General features: G+C 29.1%; 1 protein-coding gene across 1 annotated transcript; it reads left to right on the forward strand.

The window, feature by feature from the left end:
- Positions 1–910: 910 nt before the first annotated feature.
- LOC111032932 (probable ATP-dependent RNA helicase DDX52) lies at positions 911–5,645 on the forward strand. The gene is made up of 11 exons (XM_022313426.1): positions 911–1,229; positions 1,309–1,497; positions 1,571–1,722; positions 1,806–1,909; positions 2,484–2,556; positions 2,632–2,832; positions 3,566–3,656; positions 3,735–3,857; positions 3,922–4,148; positions 4,214–4,360; positions 5,347–5,645. Exons 1-11 carry the CDS (start codon positions 1,149–1,151, stop codon positions 5,543–5,545), a joined length of 1,587 nt encoding a protein of 528 aa, XP_022169118.1. The 5' UTR covers positions 911–1,148; the 3' UTR covers positions 5,546–5,645.
- The last annotated feature ends 13,726 nt before the right edge of the window (positions 5,646–19,371 follow it).

Here is a 19,371-nt window from a genome sequence, read left to right on the forward strand (position 1 = left end):
CACTGGACATCCTGCAATCGAGAAGGATTTCACTATGGTAGTGTGTTGTGTGAGAGTGCACGGAAGAATCAATACTTGTTAGACTACTGCGTGTTCTTTTGTTTGACAGGATATAGTGTCAAATGTTATTGTTATATGCTATCCTATGTCCTGATCCATTTATTTTTTCTATTTTTCTCATCATTAATTATGTATAGTAACATAATCATTAATTAATCTACATAAGAGATTTTCTGAATTTTTATATAATTTGTCATTATAAGTCAAATTGTATTATTTTACATAATTAATAACCATATTAAGCAAATAGGTGAATTTTAAACAATACAAATTAATAATTCTACAATTAATAGAAGTCACTGGCTGCCAATTTATCAAAATACCTGTAAAAATAATTGAGTGTTTTTAAAACTATAGTGTCAAAGATCCTAATATATGTATGCCTCCCGGGTAGGTAACGAACTCGATCTAGGTCGCCTAGGATTGGGGGACATGGCGTCTACAATAATTATTTTCATCGTTTGCCCCATTATATTGTCTTACATAGACACTTAGTATTTGTTCATATACAGGCCTATAATATGTGTACCTATATTTAGACATTTAGTTACATTACATATTTTAGTTATGCTAATTAAATTTTTTATAATTTTTATTATAATATGCATAAGTGTATTGTTTTGGAGCCAGCCTCGGATTTGACCACCACGCAATCTAATGGAGAAATTAGTGTGCTATGTTATAGAACCAATTTTTGTGCTCTTTTATCTCTAGCCTTCATGTGGTGTTACCCCATGGCTTAAATATTTAAGCCATGTGTTACCCTATGGGTAATATTACTCTATGGTGATAACAGCCTGCTGATACAGTTTTGTGGTTATGATAAACGATTTTATGATAATATTATTATTTAAACGTGCCTGAAGCGTGAAACGCGTTTATAGCCTGGCAGTTGAGAGTTAAATTTATATAATAGGTTGGTTGATAGTTGAAATGTGTTAATTATTATACTAGTATAGTGAATAGTGATATACCGAATTTCTCAAATCTTGAAATTTCCTTTGGTTGTCCGTCAATCACTTGCAAATTGCTCGTAACTCGTGGGCCAATCTCATGGACCAGTGACAGCGGTTAACAAACATTGAGCGATGGACTCTTTCGATATATTCAAAAAGCTGTCCGTTGGCGCAAAATTCAAAAAGCCAGAAAAGATTGCGATTAACCCCGAGGTAATCTATAGATAATTTGCAAATGACCATGTTCACATTTTTAACCTAATGTCTTCTTTCCTTTATCCATATCACAAAGGATGATAAATCCAGCTCAAAACAAGTTAAAGTTAAAACAGTTGGTGAACGTGTTCCTGAAGCGCTTTCAACTTTTGACATGATGAAAAAAACTTATTCTTTGAGTCCAGTGTTGATGGAAAATCTTAACAAGTCTGGTTACACTGTGCCAACGCCTATTCAAACTCAGGCTATACCAGTTATGATGCAGGTGAGTTACAAGTAACTGAAATCTGGAGGGTTTTATGAACATAGGCACATGAATTAATTTCTTGTTTTATTAGAAAAGGCAAATATTTGCCTGTGCCCCAACTGGTTCTGGAAAAACTGCAGCATTCTTAGTACCTATCATTCATCATTTGAATAAACCAATAAATAAAGGATTCAGAGCCTTAATTGTAAGTCCTACAAGAGAGTTGGCTAAACAAACATTAAGGTATGTACAATAACGTTAGGAAAATTAGTAGGTACAACCTGTGTATTTATTACCTAATATTTTGATTTTTTTGTTTTATTCAGAGAATGTACAAGATTGTGTGAAGGAATTGGACTACGAGCACATACATTCACTAAGATTAATAAAGACAAAGAAAAGTTTAACCCAAAATTAGCTCAAAAATTTGGTAATGATTATATTAAATACTTCAAATTTTAAACATTTTATTGGTACTATTTTTGTATGTGGTCTACCAAATGTTTTGTTATTTAATTATAAAATCAATAGATGCATAAATGTAAAAAAAATAATGTAGGCACCTATTAAATATAAAAAATAATTTTATTTAATATAACATTACTTAATAATACACAAATGTATAAGTCTCACTTTTTCATATATACTTACCTACATATACAAAATAAATCCAATATCAATATTTTACAACTTTTATTAATTAAAAGAAAATTATTTTATCGATTTTATACCTCAGAGCCTAAATGCTCTAACCTTTCAATCCATCCACAGTATTACAGAGTATTCTCAAATCAGTAATTTCATATTTTAAATGTAACATATATCTGTGTTCAAACAATGTTTACAGTTTAACAAGTACAGTCTGATTCTAATATATTGTCTTAGGGTTTTCGTTAGAGTTCTACTTAAATGCACTTAATCTAGTGGTAGACAAATGTACTGTATATCTAAGTTTGAGTTATTAAAAGCTATACTATTTGTATTTTTGATATTAAATATTATAGATATCCTCATAGCAACACCTAATCGACTTGTGTTTCTACTGGAACAAGAACCACCAGCTGTTGAACTTAACAAGTAATGTTGACTGTACATTTTTTGCTACGTTAAATAAAAAAATAAATATTTTAATAATGATATTTCACGTAATAGCATTGAGTGGTTAATAATAGACGAATCAGACAAATTGTTTGAGACTGGAGTTCGTGGTTTTAGAGATCAATTAGCAATAATTTATAAGGCTTGTGGTCCTAATGCTAAACGTGCTATGTTCAGTGCTACGTATACAGTAGAAGTGGCAAAATGGTCAAAGAAAAATCTTGATGGTCTTATAGCAGTAACAGTTGGTAATAGGTATGTTCAACCAATTTATTTATATGATTAATATATTTCTGTAGTGGAATTATGACTATAATTTTTAAAGTATAAAACATTTCCATGCTATGACTACCTTTGTTATATTTCTTCTTTCAGAAGCAATTCAAATTTAAGAGTGATTTAGTAATAGTACCAACCAATTTTCAAATAACTAGGAATTTTCAGATTACCTTTCTTAAATATATCGTAGGCTCAAATTGTGTCATATAGGATGTTATCCAATTGTGCATGGTTAAACAAATTATAGCTTGTTCATATTTCATGTTCATTTGAAGTTTTCCATGTATCCATACATTATAGTTTGGTGTTTATCTATTTTACCATATCATTAACAGAAAATTAGATAGTTATAATTATGATGTTGGTTATAAAATATCATTTTGGAAAGTTCATTACAATAATGTTCTAATATTTATTTAAAAATCCAAAGAATTCTATAATACCCAAGAAAATAATAAACTAAATTCAAAAATAATAATTTCTCTTAAATATTATACTTATGAGATCATTGGAATTTTATAGAATTATTAATTTTAAATGTTATGATTTTTATTATGACTTTAAATTAAAATATATATTAATCATTTATACTTAAGTGTTATTACTGTTATATAAATGTAAATTGTCCTTGTCACAATAATTTGTTTTCGTCTATATAAAGTATGCATTTAGTTGTTTTAAATGTTTAATGATTATTGTTATTGTACAGGAACACTGCTACCACAACGGTCGAACAAGAACTGGTATTTGTTGGCAAAGAAGAGGGCAAATTAATTGCGATGAGAGATTTAGTGAAAAAAGTAAATGTCATAACTTATAAGTCAAAAAACACTTATCAATGATTTTTATGCCTTATATGTTTTTGAATTATGTTTCAGGGTCTATCACCTCCAGTTTTGATATTTTTACAATCTAAAGAACGTGCAAAAGAGCTTTTTAGTGAACTAATTTATGATGGAATTAATGTAGATGCTATACATTCTGATAGAACTCAACAACAAGTGAGTTATAATAATTAACAATATATGTATACATTTTGAATAATTTAAAATAACCTATTTTTAGAGAGACAATACTGTAAAGGCGTTTCGGGAAGGAAAAATTTGGGTCTTAATTTGTACAGAGCTTATGGGTCGAGGTATTGATTTCAAAGGTGTAAATTTGGTAATAAATTATGACTTTCCATCTTCGGCTATCTCATATATTCATAGAATTGGTAGGACAGGACGAGCAGGGCGTTCTGGTAAGGCTGTTACATTTTTTACAAATGATGACAAACCAATGTTGAGAAGGTAAATTTGTTTGTTTTTATGTAAAAGACTTAGCTTATTACATAAATAATTTGTTTTTCCTACAGTATTGCTACCGTAATGAGGGATTCAGGATGCCCAGTACCAGACTATATGTTAGAAATGAAACGATTGCATAAAAACACTAGAAGAAAATTAGAAAAACAGTCTATTAATAGGAATGAAATTAGAGCAAAACCACATAGATATCATAAGTAACTAAAAATTGATTAACTATAAAACTAAAATTAATATTTTCTCATGCCAATTGCGGATTTAAGGGGTTAACTATAGTTGAAAAATCCATAAGAGAAGTCTCATACAGAATGTATCAGTAGTATACCTACCTACAACTGTTTTTTTTTTTATTAACCTTATTTAACAATAGTAAATTATATTGCAATTTTCAATATAAAATTTTTAAATTTAAAATTTCATTTTTTGAGGTAAAATTAAAAACAAAATGAACACTATAATTTAGGTGGGCAGCTCCAATATACATATTAAGAGAAGCTTTCTGTCAGGATTTGCCAATTAAACAACCTTTAAATCCGCCACTGTGTAAGGAGGAATTTTGGCAGTATAACAACCTCCTTTAGTCTTGTTATATTGATTTTTTCTTTTAAACCTTGTAGTAGACCACACTTCTGCTCCAGTACAGTAAACTAGTAACACGGTTTCACACTGATCCATTTTTATCTGATTAAGTCATAACATGATTGAGCACCAAATGATGTACATTATATTATGTAATAAACATACAATTTCAAAATTGTTAGCATAAAAATGTATGATTAGTTCCTAAATTCCCTTTTAAATCTGGGGCTCATGACTGATAACGAATTATCATGGTGGTTTTGGTTTAAAATTGTTATTCGCTTTTCAAAACCAAAAATAATCTCTTTTTTTAATAGTAAGTTGTGGTGTACTTAATATCATTATTTAATATTCATTATAAAAAAAAAATTGTTAACAAATAATTAAAAATCAAGCCATCTCAATATTATGTTCATATAATCTTGCAATGGTTTTATCAAGTTATATAGGGTCGGTGTGCAATTATAGTACTCATTTAGTGCAAAATTGTGCTGTTCCCCTTTTTCCGGAGGATAAATTACAAATGTTCTAGTTATATTGCTAAATCGAAACACTTGAATTTAATTTCTATATATTACAAATTATTAAAATTTTTTGTTTTTAGACCTAATGCAGATATAAAAGATCCAGCATCATCTAAATCAAAGAAAGAATCAAAAGATAAAAGTAATAATGTAAAAGTTAAAAAAAATTTAGTGTCAATTATTCATGTTGATCAGAATTCAAAAGTAGACAAGAAACGAAAATTAAATGTTTCCAAAGAACGTAAAGTTGTGAAAAAAATTAAAAAGTCATCTGTATAAACAATTATATATATATTTTTAATAAATAACCTTACATTTTATTTGCATGCTGTGATTAAGTTATTATTTGTGAATTATTAATAAAAGATTATTATAGCAGATTCAATCCATTACTTGATGTTAAATCGTCAAAATATTAAGTTATGATTTAGTGAATGTATCATATAATGTGTTATATATGGTTTTAAAACACATTACTACATTTTCCCAAAAAAATGCTTATTAAATGTTCATTTAGAATTAAAAATAATACAATATACTAAATACATTTTTTTATTTGCAAGCACTATTAATTTTTTGAATAAATGTATTTGCGCAAATGCATTATCTATTTAAGTATTTATAAAATAAATAGTATTTGGATAAAACATTATCATATACTAGTTACACAGAGCTTTTGTTTCAGAAAATCCAAAACTTGAATTTTAACTTATAACACCATCCCCATTTATAACACTATAATAGTACACTATGTGTCTACATCAGTATCTATTTGAAATAAATGCAGGGTGGGTCCAAGGAGGTCATTGGGGCACACCCTCTCACCCCACAAGTTCCTAAAAATAAGTTTGTATTATGTATAACATATTAACAAATAGCATGTATGTAACATATTGGAACTAATTTTTTCCTTTTATATACTTCTATTATGTATTATGTTACAATCTTGGCAGCCCCCCTTCCCTAGAAACCTTTGATCCGCCTCAAAATAAATGTTATAAATAAGAATAAAAACATTTAAATTATTTAGAAAATTACAATTCCATTTCTACTTAATTTTCTAAGCGTCTTTTGGAGGATTTCGAGAATATAATTTAATACTTACTACTTATTATTTATTTTAAAGGAAGTTTTAAAGCTAAATTTGAATTATTACTCTCAGAATTATGGGTGTCATTAATGGTCGCGGAGCTATTTTATTTTATAATGCACTCGGATATTTGTTTATGAAGTGTTTAATAATGATAAAAATGTTAAACTATATTGGTATATATCCATATCCACACAAATTATCAATATTATTTCGAATAAATAATAAATCATAAAGAATACCTAGTTTTAAACATTAAAAAATATGTATTGTAATGTGAAAGTTAAAACATTTGCAAATTAATAGGATGTACAGTTTCAGTTTATTATAATTTAGAATTTGATAGTCAGGTACATATTTAGTACTTAAAAATCGACGAATTTATGCATTGATTATTTCAGATCTTGTTCACCGATTTACTGCAAATAAGTAATAATACGAATATAATAATGTTTGATAAAATATAGCCGAAAACAATCTTTTAGGTAAATATCTAAGGGGTCATCATCTCGTGCCACAAAACTATACACAAAATTATAAGTAGAAATTAAGAAATTATAATACTATTATGTAATAAGTTCTTCGTTATGTAATTTCCATCATTTTATTTAACAACATATTTTAAATGACCCTGTTTTGATGTGTGTGTGCACCAACTGTGTATACTATTACTACAGTATTTCTATAAATTAAAATTAACTAGATAGGTACCTACCTACCTATATTTTATAATATTATAAAAGTTTATTAACGGCGATCGTAATAAAACAATCACGATACAAGATCACGAATTTTTACTATTATTATTAATATTAATAGAATGGAATAGGTAGGTATAATATAATATGAAAGTAATAAAGAGCGAAATTGTATTTTCATTTTAAAAGATGTTGTGTTATAGAAATTATATTATTATGTTTTGCCCTAAATTAATATACGGTCTTAGCGAAATTGATGAAGGTATTGCTGCAGGTTTCCACATTAATATATTAAATCGATATCAAAATTTTTAAGTAAAAAACTCCTTATTATATTTTAAGCACGAAAAAAATTAAATAAATAGAAAGTACCGAATTGAAATAATTAGGTACCTATACCTACACCTACAAATGTACAATGTTTTAATAATATTATATATCTACGATGTACCGATGATCACCTACGGATAGGTGCCCCCCCCTTCTTCAGCTTTTTTATTAAAAAAAATATTTTAATATATGCTTCAGTTCATCAGGCAATTAATTCAAAAAAATATGTTGTCACATGGTTCTAAATTTCATTTAATATTCATATATGATATTATTTAGATAGGTATTTATTTATTATGATTATGAAGATTGATTAGGTATTTAGGTACCTACTATTATAATACTACAACTGTCTACAACGAATTATACTGTAAGCACCTCTTAGGCACCACCATTCTTAATATTTGCTAATTATTCATATTACTGATTACACATAATATTAGGTGCGAGTAATGAGAGAAGCATATAATATTAATGATTGATAATAGTTTAAAAAAGAGCAAGTGGTAATAGGCCGTAGGCGTAAAGGCTTATAAAGTTATAAACCTAAAACGGTGTTTTTAAAAAGTAGTTTTGAATTATTAGATTTTAGTAAAAGTTGTCAAATAGTATTAAATACTATTTAATACGATTATTATAAACGGTTCGGTAATAGTTATAATTATATTATGACAGCTTGTCAAACTCGCGATCGCGAACAATCATAAAAATATATTATAACAGTAAAGTTGTCAACAAGGTCAAAGCAGGGCGAGATTAACGTTACTATAATTAATAGGTAAATATTTGTTGTTAAATAAAACTATAATATATTAATATTATGATGGATGAATTACATTTTTTAGCTAGTACCTACAGTTTTCATTAAAAATGTTAACTATAAAAAATTACTGAAGTAGGTATAATGTATGACCGTACCAATCTGGAGACTGGACCACTGGAGTCATCCCACTTCGACCACTGTAACGAGTAGGTACATACCTGCATAAGCACATTGCACCTATATCTACGGCTATACATAAAAAAAATAATTATATAAACTATATTAGATTTTGTACACTTTGAAAGTCACAAACGACTACGTTTGACTAAACATTATCAGAAAATAATTATTATGTAAGTATATTATGCGGGGTTGCGCAAGCGAAAAAGCACCTGTTAAATAACATAATAATACTTATTTTTTTTACGTTCTTTATAACACGCTGTACGCATGTAAAGTATATCAATTCAGGTTAACTTTTAAATATGTAGGTAAAGTCATTACTCATTACTCATATTAGTCATTAATAATTATTACCAGTGTTCGAATTGGGAACAATTACGTAGAGGTGCTAAATCCAAATATTTTGAAACTGCATTCCAAGCGAAAAAATTATTTAACACAGATTCATGGAGGGATTTAGTGTTTGGGACACCCTCCAGACCTCCCGATTTTTTAAATATTTATTATACTTACTAAGCACACAGTACATTTCTAAGTTTTATAAATTAAGAATTTAAATCATGATGGTGAACATAGTCACATAGTCACATATATATTATATGTATTTTTATGTTCATCTAAATATTCACCTATCCAATTTAGTTGTCAACAAATATCATTAAACTGACGGAGTGGGCAGTCTTTAGAATTTAGATCACATACCATAGTGTATGATCTAAATGGCTGCCACAACCACACCGGCGTGACTATATACATATATAGGAATAGTAGAAGACGTGTTATTAAATAGATTCACATACTGGCCTGAACTAAAATTAAAAAAATCTAAATTTATAAGAAGTAGATATTACATTTTTCAATTAATCTATTAACCATCATTGATAATCAAAGATTTTAATACCTACACATTTGATAAAAAATTAATTCGGACTTAGGTTGTGGAGTCTCCAAAAATTGATTCCGTTTCCAGTAAAAAATAATAGTTGGGGCACTCAAACATATTAATTGTTTAGAGGTGCTCCTTAGCCTCCGTTCCCCTGAGCTGCACCCTCTCAATTAGAGCACTTACAAAACAATGAATAACGATAAACGAAGTATAATGGGCACCCACTGCGTAATATTATAGTCTGCAGACAAGTATAGGCAACAATTCAATACATATCCATTTTATTTTGCATGACAATTTTTGCACACTTGGTAAAATCGCATATATTAATAACTGTAAACGTTCAGATTTAAAAATATATTATTTCTTATCGCGTATGTAATAATATTGCTATAATAATAACAATAATAACGGAGCTGCAACTCATGTTCAGGATCATAGGAATTAGGATTATATGAAACTTAATTTGAATTAGACACGTGCAATTTCCGAGCGCGGCAGTGACGCCTACCACCTGCAAGCAGGGGAGTGGGTCGAGGAGTACGCGCCGCACGCACAATAAGTCAGTTTAAATTGCTACTGTTTTGAGTGCGTTTTATGTAACAAAAATTAGGTAGGTACCGTTATCTTTCTCCAATCGGCGCTGTAACGAAGCAATATGAGTTCTGAAAGTATGTACTGGAGAACGGATAATCCATACCTACACACACATATTATAATATATACAATATAATGTAGGACTGTAGAATGTAGTATTGTTTTTAATGGGACGAAATTTAGGAAAACGAATTTCAAATATTTCAATCTTATTATTACTACGTATTTAGCAGTGAGGTATCTACCAACCTAGCTCATTATTAGTCAAGTAATCGACAGGTGTGGATAAAAGAGGCTAAGAACTTTACCCCCCCCTTGGACTTCATATCTATTAATAAATTATATTATGTAACATAATTATACATATATGAATTTTATTGACAAATAAATGTAGACCTTCATTTAAGATGTCTAGATCCACGTCTGGTAGTCGGTGACCAGGCTAGGTAACACAAAGTACTTCAAGCCTGAATAAAAACCAATTAGGTGTATTTTTAAATTCACAAGAATTTTTACACAGTTACCGTGGCATTTTACCAATTGCGCCTAAAATTACACTTTTTATGTGCCAATGGCGCTCTACACATTTCATTGTCGATAGACCAATCGCGCTCAAAACATTTTACACTAGGTACCTAAGGAAAATGTATTAGTTAGTTATAGTTATTGAATAATAAATGAAAACAATAACCGATTTTTTGTGAGTATTAATACATAATATAATATAATATAATATAAATAAATCATTTTTTTTTTAAATTCAAGTTACAATTAAAATTTGTTTAGCATAATAATAACACACTGATTTTAAAAATTCTTTCCTGGTAATCTCCCCAGATTTGTATTTCTCAATAATAGAACTGATTATTAATTTTTTTGTTAAATATGCTTTATAGTTTATTTTAAATATATTTATCATGTTCTGTACTATGTATTGCAATGTACGTAGGTACTTGTCTGTGTTTCAATGATTGCTTTTACGAAGACAAACTTATTTCGATGGAAAGAATAAAAGTTTGAAGAAAGTGAAGAGTGAAAAGCTTCACGCGCGTTAGTTGTTCGTTCAGAACTTATTGTATTAGACGCCCACAGGAGGGAAAGGTTTAGTAAAGACTAAAGGTTATACAAGCGCAATTGGTATACTGACCCTAATTAAAAATTTTATGTTAGGCGCAATTGGTCCATGCCCGTTACGCCACATCGGGATCGCAATATGAGGGTAGAATAAATAGATTACATTGTAACAAAAATTATTTCGATAAGGAAGGTGTCAAATATCAATGTATAAATATGCTTTTAGCGATCGTTTTGAAAATTGATGAATACTTAATATGCATACCTAATAAATGCTATAAAGGACGATTCACTCGGGATGCTTCCCCTTTTATACTCATTTAATAACAAGTGCTTGAATCTTGCATATCTACTTTATTTACATACCTTTCTATTATACCTTAACAAAAATATCGACAGCGGACAATAATTTGTTCTATGTGTCCATAGTAATATGTGTAATGTTTCAATGTTTGGTCACCCACTCAAGCTAACAAGGGAACCAGATATTTATTATATTTTTAACAACATCTGACATCTGTGAATATGAACTGAAACGCCCTTAATAATAAATATTTAACCATTATTACTAAATAAATATACATATTATTACATACGACATGCATTATAATGCACCAAACCATACAGGCCACATGATGATTTACTAATGCTTGGTGCATGCTGCTCACCACCATATTTTTCTTATAAAAATGAAATAATTCAAATCTTTGAAGTAAATATACTTTGAAGTATCATACTTTTGAATTTTTTGTAGGTACTACTCGAGTGTCCTGTGGTGATCAAACGTCTGTTTTTCAAATGAGAACTTTCTCCACCTTAATTTACTAAATTATTAGGTGGATAATTTTTTTTGAAAACTTTGATGTACTTAATCAAAAATTGGAACTAGTAGTTTCTCAGTTATTAAAATGTTTATTCTAAGCAAGATTATGGTTCTTACAAATGGTTTTATAAAAATATAAAAAGTATGCAATATTGGAACTAGTGTTTATTATACTTGGACAATTTATACAAATTATTGATGATAATACATTAAAATAAATGTTTAAAATGTTTAAACCACCATAACATTCATATCGTCCAAACCCATTATCTTTGACCAAATATTCTCAGTACACGAAGTTAAAAAATTATTTACAGTGGAAAACCCTGTGGACTCTCCGACTTAATCTATAGGGGTGAATGCAAAATCAGTATTTGATCATTTGATCATAGCAATGAAAGGTTGATAATTATTCAAAACAAAAATAATAATAATAATACCTAATAGAGAAAAAGTAATAATAAACAGACTCCACATCGGACACACTCAACTAACGCATGGATACCTCATGCCAAAGAATGAAAAACCTATGTGCACTACTTGTGGTACCAAATTATCAGTCAACCATATTCTCACAGAATGCCTCCAGTACACAGAGGAACTCGAAAAACTCAACATCCCCAACACTCTTGACGCAGAACTCGAATCGAACGCAGAAACCACCTACCAAATTTTAACTTTTTTTAAGAAAATCTGAATTGTTCGATATGATTTAAAATACTATATGATTATTTAGAATAAGCATTAGAAAAAATAATGATTTTAATTAATATAACGACATCAACCGATGGCCGTTGTCGCCGATGTCTTGTTTGGACCAATAATAATAAAAAAAAATGGTAATATTGTTGTATGCATTATGCAAAATAATACCTAAGTACCGAAAAAGCAATATGTTTATATTATGTAAATTATGTAATACATTTTTTCTCGTAAGTTTAACATTTTTAAAATCCTTTTATTTCGTCTGTTTGACCGAAAAAAGCGGAACAGTAATAACGTCACATAATACATAATCATATGATTATCTTTAGATGCTATTACGAAAAAATGACAAGAAAAAAAACGGCCATAATACCATAATACCTTGTCACACTATACTGCAACTGTGATGACTGTAGCATAATGTGTGGCGTGATGTAGCAGTTGGATTATTATATTTTATATATAGGTAGGTAATGGACCTAAATCTGAGTGAGGAAAAAATTGCCACACACATGTCCAAGGCCTCTGGATTTTTGGAAAATGTGTGCTAAAAGGATTGATGCGATTATAATAGTATATGATTTACGACATCGCGAACAATAGATAGTTTCCAAAAAAGAGATTTATGTAGATACGCGCCCATTATTCTGCAGCGGATCACCGAAGTCGACAATGACCACTGAAGATGATATCGATATGATTTTTGGAAAAAAAGGGAAATTGACTTATAATTGATCAGTAATATACATTATATTCATTGAGCAAGTGGGTGACCCTTTTATCCTTTGAAGCTTTAACTACCTATGTATTTATTAAAATTCTGAGTTTCGGGGATTTTGTTTTTTAAGTAAATACCTATACTTAAAGTTCATATCATTATTTTCAGATACTTGGGTTTGTTACAGCATTTCGCATTTAAAGAGTATATTTTGGTGATACAAATTATTGTTTATCAGATGATTTAAAAAAAATAAATGTTGATGAATGTCAATCGCAATTATTTTGAATATACATGGAACTTCAGTACATTTAAGAGTTCTAAGAATCATACTTTAATCAAAATCATTATTAAATGAATAACGAGCATGCTTAATGATTCAGAAATCACTCTATACATTTAATATATTATGATATTTATAGCTTCACTTCCATCCTAGATGGTGTAACAACATTATTAGTGTCGGTCGTTAACCCAAACTATATAATATATATGAAATAAATAATAACCGTGAAAAAAATGGTACCAAATTTTGGTAGTTACCTACCTACCTAATAAACAAAATCCTTTTTATCATATTACGATTATATTTTGTACTGTACCTACTTAACCCAGATTAAGAGGATAATAAGACCAACGTCTTATGTCCCCGAAATGTTCTCCGACTTATTTATTTTGAACATAACTTAATGTAAAATTACAAAATGCCAATACATCGTAGTATTATATTTGAAATGGTTTTAATGTTAACAGTTTTCCAGAAACGTTTTCAAATAATTGTGGAGAATGCTTTCTTTTGATCGCTATGATCTACATTATCATTGAATTGTCAAACGATTTTAAATATGATTTGCCCTCTTTACCTAAAAGTTCAAGTGCGAACATACATTTTTTTGTCTTACAAAGTTCTTAAATGTATTATTTAGGATAACAAACTTAATTAATTACCTACCCAATCAATATGATATTTTATTTCAGATAGATATACAGGTTTCTTCCTTCTTTTTACTCACTAAATAAACAATTTGGAGCTAATCCACCTCATACTTATTATACCTGATTGCATTGCAGAACAGTGTTGCTCAATACCTTAATATTATGTTTGAACGTTAATTTCCTGCGATTATCACTGAACAAATTGTTGTGTGTTGAAAAACTTCGCTTGACTGCGTCAACTGTATTTAACGGGGAACGGGGCGTATTTCATACATGCAATATCACTTGCATTTAAATCTTCTGGTTGTTAATTGTTGACATTCACTTCTCCTTCATCAAAAACGTTTGATATTGACAGAGTACGCATTATTTGTAAACAATAATTTACAAGGAAATCGGATATATTTTATTATTTTATAGCCTCCAAATATATATAAAATAATATGTTTTCGACTTTTATCCATTTAAACTGTGTCCTATCTTTAGAGCTTAATACTATTAAGAACGATGATTATTAAAAATGTCCTATGGTTTTTTTACATTTATTTGAAGACCGTCTGTCCTACTTTCATATTGTGACTGCTATTGCAATATTCATTGGGGCCATTTGAACACTTAAAATGTAAACCGTTTTAGCGAGCCAATTTTTTATCATAATAAAGAACTCAAACATTGAAACATTTTTGAAATTTGAAAATATCAGTGACTGATCAAATGTCTAGTGTATATGCCACTATAATATTATTATACTCAATTATAGTGATTGGATCGTATTTTGCATTAACTGCTATCGAAACTCCTCAAATATTGAAATGTTAATAATTGCACATAAGTACATAGGTAACTAGGTAAGTACACAGTGATTTAGGGCTATAATAGGTTTAAGTATATAACTACTATTGATTAAATTATTACATAAATATTATATTTAATCAATAGCACAATACAATACATGGCTACGTCGATGGTCATTGAATTTGCTTCAATTTTTTCCCCTTGATAATTAGCTGAGTCTGCGAATCTCGGTAGAAATGACCTTTGGAATGAATACGCAACTATACGCAAGTAGGAACGAATACTAGCAAGGTAGTTGGTATAATTAATAGTATGTCAATAAATCGGAAATGGCATTCAGAAAAAGTATATTACACCCTGACATCAAACAATTAATACCTATAGGCAGTAAAAAAAAACCAACGGCCAAAAGATGTAACTAATAACCTAAATAAAGAAACATGGCCCCCTGTATTATATGAAAAATATTATATAATTTGTCGTAGGTTTCATAATAGGCATAGTTTTTTTTATAAGCATTATTGTTCAAATTTTGACAAAATTCATCAAAATCTCTCAAATGTGCAAATTATTTTGTAAAAATATGTAAACGCAGTTTTTTTTAAATAGATATTTAGGTCCAAATGATGACGAAATTAGATATTTAAACTGAGAATAATGATTTTATTTTTTCGGTAATTTAAAAATATTAATCGTGGCTACTTGGCATTTTAAAATCTTATTATTGTATTGAATACACACAATGTCGTCTTAAAATACAATATATTTGGCTGGTAATTTGTATTACTATCTAATGTCTAGTAGAAGAATAAATTACTTCAATAAAAATAATAACATTAAGTATATACTAAGAAATATTTTTGGCTGACAGACCATTTTCGCTCATTTTCGTATACCTACATCGATTTTATATCATTGAGTTCAAATTTAACTCATCCTTTACAGTAATCCCTCTAGACACAAGACACATAATGTATATACAGCAGAGCTGCACTGACTTAAATATTTGCTTTTTTTAATTGTTGTTTTTTTCCGTGTTATTTTTTCCCCTGGGTAAATAGTTTACAGATTGCCCTTTATAATAAGTCTAAGGGTGTTTCGCCAAAAAAATAAAAATGGCCTACCTTTTTAGTTTTTACAAATAATATAGGCTCGTCGAAAAATAACTGAAAATCCTTAAATCCTCAAACGGCCTATAACATATTATATATTAACTACGATGGTGAAAAACAATAAATGTGTAATATGACATTTTTGAGACAAAAACAATTTCTACACGTATTCGAACGATCCCAAACAATTTACATAATCCTAATTATGAATATTACCTATATTTTTTATGATTTTAAATTCTGAAATCAGAAGTAATAACTTCTAACAATTCTTAATATACAAATCAAACTATTTGTATAATAAAACAACAGTTTTAATAGAAATGAAAATCGCACTCCATGAGCTCTAATAAATTATTCTATGTTTTTAGTCCTCGTAGAGTTTGTGTTGTGATGTACCAGATCCATTTGGATCTAAATTCAATTATATATAAACCAGACAATTACCTACTGGAGCCAAGAAAATAATGGGTAGTTTTGTTACTAAACATACACTGCATCAGCATCACATTTGTTAAACATCAATATAATTTTTATTTTAAATTACATATATTACTACAACATATGTTTAAAACATACCTAACGTCCCAACACTATTTCTACATTTCATAGTACTTACACAGCTACACATTAGACATAACCCTTCATGCCAAAAAATTGCATGAAATATTAATATCTAAAAAAATTTCCCCTTTTATAATAGGAAAATATTTAAAAAAAAACCGAATACATAACAATAAAGAAACTATATATTGACATAAAAACAATAGTATACATATAATTATTTATTTCAATATTTTTTTAAGGTATAGGTAAGTACCTACGTATTTAAAATACGGCCTTGAAGCGTGAGACATAATTCGTCTTAATAATGGTCGTTTTTTGTAATATGAAGATTATGATTTTATTAAATCGGCTATATTTTTTATACAATACAGTAACTGTTTATCAATAGTCAGACAAAAATATATTCAAATTTCATTAATTTTGATTATACGGACGTTGTACATAGGCAAGACAGCATACAGCAAGGAAAGAGAAATCACTTTTAAGGCGTACAAAAACAATAGGTATTGTTCATAACAAAAGCACTTATTAAATGGTAAGTATATTATTTTTTTGTTTATAAAATTAAAATACATACATGATTACTATAATTTATAATTCATATGTCTCTATTTGTTGTAGGTTTAAAAATTGTGTGTTCAATTGAAATGATATGACAAAACTGTTGTCTATTAAAAATTCAAGTCCTGAAACCTTCAATTACAAATTTTATCGAAATAAATCTAAAAACAATATCGTAATAAATATTTTGGTGGTCGTTTTCCTATGTAATTACATATTATATATTATGTTAACGTGGGCCACTTTAAATAATAATAATAGTTTATTTATATACTTAAACAAGTGAAACATTTAATATCTCACCGCGAGAAAGTTTCTCTGTGGGATGAAATTGTCCAGTAGGTACTACTTTATGGAAACTTACTACAGAGTAGGCTGCACAGGAAAGGTATTGCAATACCAATAACAGTACCTAGTACTCACTTGTATAATACGAGTGGTGAGTGCTGTACTGCTGTATTATTAATTTAAACATTTTATTTGGGCACTTAGTTATTTATTCAACCGTTGTAATATTTATAGTTAAGTTATGGGAATAGGTATTTTTCGAAACAACGTGATATATACAAGTATATTGAACTGATTTACTACAATTCTAAACAGAAATCCAAAAAATACCGACCGTCGAGTCTTATCACAGTGCTCACATGAGCCGATTTAATATGAGTATATGAGTAGACGAGTACAAACTCAATAACCGCCGTTTTTTAGTGCATAAAATAACGATAAACGAATTTCGGAAAAAAATCCATTATGAATCATGGTTAAACTTTCGGCAATTTAAACAAAGTATATACTCTAAATAAACACGAAATAAATTTAACTCCAACTGACCAATTATAGTTTTTATTTGATCGTCAGTTGCCCGAAAAATGCAATAATGTACCTGCAGAATTACACAGAGAAGTGTATTTGGAGCTGACTATTTGAAATAATCGAGGGTACAACGACTTTATAATGACCCTACTAAGCCGAATATAATAAACCATATTACTATAGAAGATAAGTGTAATATGTTGTATGTAGAATGTAGTTGTAGTTAGTGGTTTATTTAATTCAAATTTAAAACATTTGTTAGTTTACAATGTTCTATCTCTCGTACTAAATATTATACCAGTTGACCCAATGAACATGGCTCATTATATCAAAAACCATTAACATTTTTATAAAAAATAGAAAAATAAATTCAAAGCAATGAAATTAGTGGCGATGTCTTCCGAAAATCAATCGCTCATAGCATTAGAAAGCACTGTAATAACTAATATAATCATCACTAATATTTTTTTCATTTTACTTAATTTTATACAACATTTATAATGAGGATTTTTTTCCAACTAATACGAAAGACCACTGCACTCATCATCTCTATAGTTGGGTATTATAGTAAAGCATTAATCCAATTTATAGAAAAATTAACTGTTGTCGAATCAGGTTAATGTAAGTGAAAATAAACTCCCGCATCCAAGTCGAGAATAATATGAATGGTGCAAAGGAAGACTATACCTAGTCGGAAATACATCTCTATACAAAAACATCGTGCTGTTTTCAGAATATTTCCGGCTTTTGAAAGTGAACTTTTCCTGGACTTTGCCTGCACATATAGAAGGCGAGCGCGAAATAGTTCAAAGGACAAGATGATTGGGTACGATCGCAATGTTTGGATGTCAAATATATAACTATATGTGCACAGCAGTTCAGAAGGGACTATTATATTAATAGTAGAACTATAGGACCTAAAAAGTAACAATCTAACATACGAAAAACGACTTTGTCACAAGTAGCGGCAGGTACCTATACCTACAAGTATACGACACATCTGGAACAACCGCAGAGTTACATGTCGAAACACATCGGTCGATGACTCAACTGCATCATTCTAGCTGGTCGCACGTTATATGGTATAGGTAATAGCCAATAGGTACCAGGCTTACGTTATATAGCAGGCTCAGTTAGTGGGAATAATAATAATTTATAATTTATACGCAGCAAATCGCTGGACGAATGAAGTTTGACTGCGCCTACGGCACTCAAGTGTACTGCAGTTTCACTGCTATACGGCGAAGATTTCCGCCAAACGGTATAATTATCATATTATGCAGCCGAAACGTTAAACGGCTGTACTAGTCGTATACGCAGCCAGCTGATGATACGTATTATATTATTCACTGCGAGTATTGCTAGCTGCTGCGAGTGAACCCGCGAATCGTCTGAAAAAAATTAGAAAACTACTATACATGTAAAAACTGTTTTTATACCGTATTATGTAC

Source organism: Myzus persicae, unplaced genomic scaffold (assembly GCF_001856785.1).
Source record: "Myzus persicae strain clone G006 unplaced genomic scaffold, MPER_G0061.0, whole genome shotgun sequence".
NCBI classification, from domain to species: domain Eukaryota; kingdom Metazoa; phylum Arthropoda; class Insecta; order Hemiptera; family Aphididae; genus Myzus; species Myzus persicae.

Excerpts from the sequence above, each read along its gene's own strand:
- LOC111032932 (XM_022313426.1), top strand. The coding sequence starts at position 1,149 with ATGGACTCTTTCGATATATTCAAAAAGCTGTCCGTTGGCGCAAAATTC. Across the intron at positions 2,557-2,631 it reads CCAGCTGTTGAACTTAACAA|CATTGAGTGGTTAATAATAG; the intron begins GTAATGTTGACT and ends TTCACGTAATAG. Across the intron at positions 3,858-3,921 it reads CTGATAGAACTCAACAACAA|AGAGACAATACTGTAAAGGC; the intron begins GTGAGTTATAAT and ends ACCTATTTTTAG.